We start from the raw sequence: 4955 nt of genomic DNA on the forward strand, positions 1-4955 counted from the left end.
TCATATTCGTCCAATTTTAAGGAAAATATCTTATTTTTCTAATTCATTAAAGGTACTTGGACACAGATTTGAAGTTAATATTTTCTCATTTTTTCTGTATAATATCACGAATTATATATTTTAATAGCATTTCACACAAAAATCATTTCATTTATATTAAGTTATTAAAACTTTTAATATTTTAGTTGGTTTGATTGACACATCCTTGCACTTTCACAAATGTTAACTTTATTCTTAATCCTTAGGAAAAGTGGCAATTTTGATGTGTTTTAATGAGAAATATTAAAACTTTTATCAAGAAAAATAATTTTATTCAGAGTAGAAATGTTAGAAAGCAAAACATCTTCACAAGTATCGTCATTCCGAACTAAGAGATGCTTACAGAGTTTAGCAAATCGAGCACACTCGTGTTATGTACACAGTTTTTGTAAACAGGGCTCGAGTTCTCTTACTGTTTATATTTAGAATTCACCGGGTGCGTTCAATTGTCACAGTTTGCTTACCACAACTGCACGGACTGACAATATATTGTGTGTTTCTTTTGCTTTCAAACGTGTCTACTCTGAATTTTCTGGATTATAGTATTAATATTTTTCATTTATACAAAACGAGATTGCCACTTTGCCTAAGGATTAAGAATAAAATTAAATTTGTGAGAGTGCAAGGATATGTCAATCAAACCCGCTGAAAAATTTGAAATTTCAATATCTTTTAAACGAAATAAGATTTTTAATTAATTTTTGTGTGAAATGCTATTAAAATATATAAGTCGTCATATTATAGAGAAAATAATGATTTCAAATCTGTGTCCAAGTACCTTTAAATACATGTACATGTACAAATGTTTTTTGAATGAACTCACAGATTTGGGCAAGATGGCTCTGCAAGGTAACAGTTGAATTCTATATTGATTTCCTGACAAGCACGGTCTATGTTAAAATATAAAATAGTAAATACATTTGTTCACAAAATTATCGTATATTTCTCAATTCAAAAAGATTTGTTTAACCCAACCACTTTAATACATCATATATTTGAAAATATGTTATGTTCAGAGTGAGAAATTATACTTACATTTGTATATATCTTTACTGTTGAACGCAGTGTCTGGGCAACCACTCTTAAATTCAGAGCATTCTTTTCGTAATACTTTCCCCTCGTTGGTTTCCAAGCAATTTCCTTCAGAACAATGATAAAACATATTAACTAATACAATTTAGGAATTCCTACTAGAAATTTTGCAAACAAGAATGAACATTGAACGTTTTTACTTAAATTGTAGGATTTGTAAAAAGTCTTATTAAAAGATCATTCCAGTTATTCTCACTTATATGTGGAATATCACGATATTTTTGTCAAAGATAATACAGTTGAATTTCGATCTCTCGAACTCCGATATTTCGAATACTATGGATATGTCGAAGCGGTTTGGAAGTTTCAACCACATAATTATTCTTTAAGTATTTTTACCTTCAATATCTCGAATCTTCAGATATCTTGAAGTTTTTTCTCAGTCCAAAGTTTGATTTTATATCAATTTCTAATAATAATAATTAAAAAAAATTAAAGTCACCCTTTACTATCATCCCCATGATTCCATTATGACATAATTCTACAAGGGCTGTCTTCTTGGTGTTAGGTAAACAAAGGTACTGGTTATTCCCATACTTGTCCCGACTACAGCCCAATCTCAAAGACGCTAAATGGACATCTGTAAGGTTTCTCGGACACAGAAAATCAGACATATCTGTAAAAATAGAATAACTAGTAATTTTCATTATAAATTCAAATATTCAGTATTACCTTATCTTAGAATAATGTAAATTTGATGTTGAATGTTATATTTACTTATTTTTGGTAAGACGTTTGATTTGAAACCAAAAATATTTAATCCTTGTAACAAGAATTTTCATTGGATATAAAAAAACCTTCACCCTTTGACCTTGGAGTTTCACGTACGTTTTACAAATTTTGCCTTTGGCCATAACATTTAAAAGGTAAGGGCCTGTGCTTTCATACTTCCCATATGTAATATTTCAGACAAGGGCTTTCTTTAGAAACCAACATCCTTGACCTTGAATCCGGAGTTTGTCCTACCTTCAAAAATGTTAACCTTGGTCATAACCCTTCAACAGGAGGTGCTAGGGTTTTATATTTTACATTTGTATTTCTTGTGAAAAGGGCTTACTTTAGGTACCAACATCTGCATTTGAGAAAGCTTAACCTTCGCCGCTATATTGCCACATGGGGTATCAGTGTTTCACAAACACATCTTGTTCTACTAGGACATAGGTTTATCAATAGTAAATATCCTCTTTCCATGATTTTCTCTAAAAATCAGAACATACAAGAATATTGGGGGGGTTGGGTTGGGGTTGGCGCTTTTTGTGTATATATGGCATTTGATTGAATTGAATATTTTCACACTTATAACAGACGCAACAATTGTATCTAGCTTATTTCTTTAATAATCTATGATCAGTGGATCATGCATTACATAGCAGATCATTAAGGAGGAACAGGGCCTTTAGCTGAAAAAAATCCTGTCAATGAATTTTTTCTTTTTATATTTTTTATATAACTTATTCAATATGTACTTAACATTTTAAAACGGCCCTGTTATAGGATTTCTTGACTTATTTAAAAGATATCGCCCCACAAATACCGCCATGTGTAGAGTTTGTATAGAGTTTTGATACTTCATGTTTACGGGCCCATAACGGAGTCCATAATCCGAATTTTAACGCACAAACGATAATTATGATAGACAACACTATATACTCAAATATTTCAGAATATTCATAGTGTTTTAATTATCTGAAAGCAATTGTTTTAATTTTATATAGTATTTGGGTGGGATAATTTCTGCATTTTTCAAGGCAGCTTCAACGACAAAAACCTCATTGGGAAAAAAATCTGTCAATAAATATTTATAAATTTACGATTGAATATCAGTCCTTCATCGTAATTATTTACTGCATAAATATCACAGGGTGAAGCTTACCTCAATATCGCACAGAACATCGTTGAATTATGATTCAAGCATGATAAAAACGCTTCACGTTTGTATTTTCCGAGTGCGGTAAATCAATTGTGACGTCACACGAATACATAAGCATTCAAAATTATCTAAATAGAGATAATCTCTGCTACTAAACATGAAATAAATATTAATTTAAAAAAATTTGCTTCAGAAATTTATCACGATACATTGACTGTGACATGATTATTATGAAGTAAAACTGATCATGACGGGTGTGTACTTGATCTCGCTGCACTGAAAATTCAAACACTATATATAGCTACGTCTATGACGTCACTGACGTAAAACTACAGGGTAAAGAGAAACAGATGTGTGGATTGGGCAACTTCACAATACCTAAATGATGGCAAGATCTTTAAAATTTTTATGAATAATAATTTCTAAAATTAAATGTTTAAAAACCAATTTTAGAATTTAGAATAAAATTACACAAGAACTGTTGATTTTAACAACGTTTAACATGTATATCATCACTGATTATGACGTTATATGTCTTTTTAGTCATGTGACATGTGCCCTGTCTCCCCTTAAAGCACCTTTAAAAAAACTCTTGAATGGAATATTTATACTCTAAATTTGAAACCCATTGACACCTTGCAAGATTCCGTGTATTTTGAATTTTCATGAAGTTGTCACTTTAATGATGCATTATCATATTTGCTGCATAATAAAAAGGAGAAAGGACATGACAAAATAAACTTAAAATTAATTTCCTAGACTTACAGGTATAATCATACATGTATCAACAAGTGTAAATATACATGTACTTTTGCTGGATTTTTTTCCCGACAATGTACTTAGGCAACTGTCAAATTGATGTTAAGCATCTTTGTATATATATAGGCAAGGAAATAAATGTGGCGTTATGTACACTTGTGTAGTGGCGCTAAAATGAGACTCCGGAAATGCGTTACGACAGAGAACAGCAATTTGAGGCATCCAAATACCTATTATTGAGTATGTTTTCGATGCCTTTAAACTGTCTAATAAAATCTAAATATTAAGAATGTCTTTAAGCTAAGTATGAATTATTGGGGTGAAAATCACACAGACATGCACGTGTTCATGAACTGCTAGCACGCTTTTTGAAATATGCCTTCGTGACAATTGCAAGTTTGTGTGATTTTTATGTCAATGTCTCATATATATCTTTAGTACATGTTTATACATAAAGATAATAAATTCCGTGAATAACAATTATGGGTATAATATCTGCTATGTATTTAACAATTTAAATATTCAGCTTTATCAAAAAAAATGTCCTCAATCTTTAGGAAATGAAAGCATTCCAATTAAGCTATTTAATCCAGAAACGAAAGTAGAAAGTATGTTTATAAACAAATATGGAAAATACTAACAAACTTCATTTATCTTATTTCCTTACTCTTTTGTCATTGATTTTATTGTAAATTTCTTACCTGTTAAGACTTTTTCAAGGCAAAATAGCCCATTTCATTATTAAAATAAAAACGCAAAAACCATGTATCCTTCACCTTCTGATTAAAATATCCCAGTTAAGCGACACCGTGTAAATCATGAACTGGAGGGTGGAGTTATGGAGTTGAGTCTTGAGTCAATTCTTTAGTCTAATATTTTTTTCAACATGAAAGGAAAATAAGTAATGAAAATATTACATCATTTCTTTTTTGCAGATTTGTTGGCTGTTTATGTCTTGTTGCCATAAATAGATGCGTAATTGATTATATGACCTAATTGAAAATTGCAAGTTTCTGTGTTTTGATTTAGAGAGGATTGCATCAATAGTGACATGAAGCTGACACAATAACTCGATCTTGTTCTTTCAAAACGTCTTGAAATAAAATATAGTAATGAATTCTGACAGGTTATCTTAACATGCTAATTGCACAGATAAATGTATGCAAAATTATTTTACATCAAATACTTAAGCACA

The 4955-nt window shown here is 30.5% G+C and overlaps 1 protein-coding gene across 1 annotated transcript; it reads right to left on the reverse strand.

The window, feature by feature from the left end:
- Nucleotides 1-748: 748 nt before the first annotated feature.
- On the reverse strand, nucleotides 749-4564 carry LOC134275601 (uncharacterized). The gene is made up of 4 exons (XM_062757867.1): nucleotides 4462-4564; nucleotides 1574-1747; nucleotides 1075-1179; nucleotides 749-929 (listed from the first exon to the last, which is right to left on the reverse strand). The coding sequence occupies exons 2-4, from the start codon at nucleotides 1743-1745 to the stop codon at nucleotides 859-861; spliced, it is 348 nt and encodes a 115-aa protein (XP_062613851.1). The 5' UTR covers nucleotides 1746-1747; nucleotides 4462-4564; the 3' UTR covers nucleotides 749-858.
- Nucleotides 4565-4955: the final 391 nt, after the last annotated feature.

The sequence above is a fragment of the Saccostrea cucullata genome, unplaced genomic scaffold, assembly GCF_032062105.1.
Source record: "Saccostrea cucullata isolate Sc308-1 unplaced genomic scaffold, CSIRO_AGI_Scuc_v1 ctg1027, whole genome shotgun sequence".
NCBI classification, from domain to species: Eukaryota; Metazoa; Mollusca; class Bivalvia; order Ostreida; family Ostreidae; genus Saccostrea; species Saccostrea cuccullata.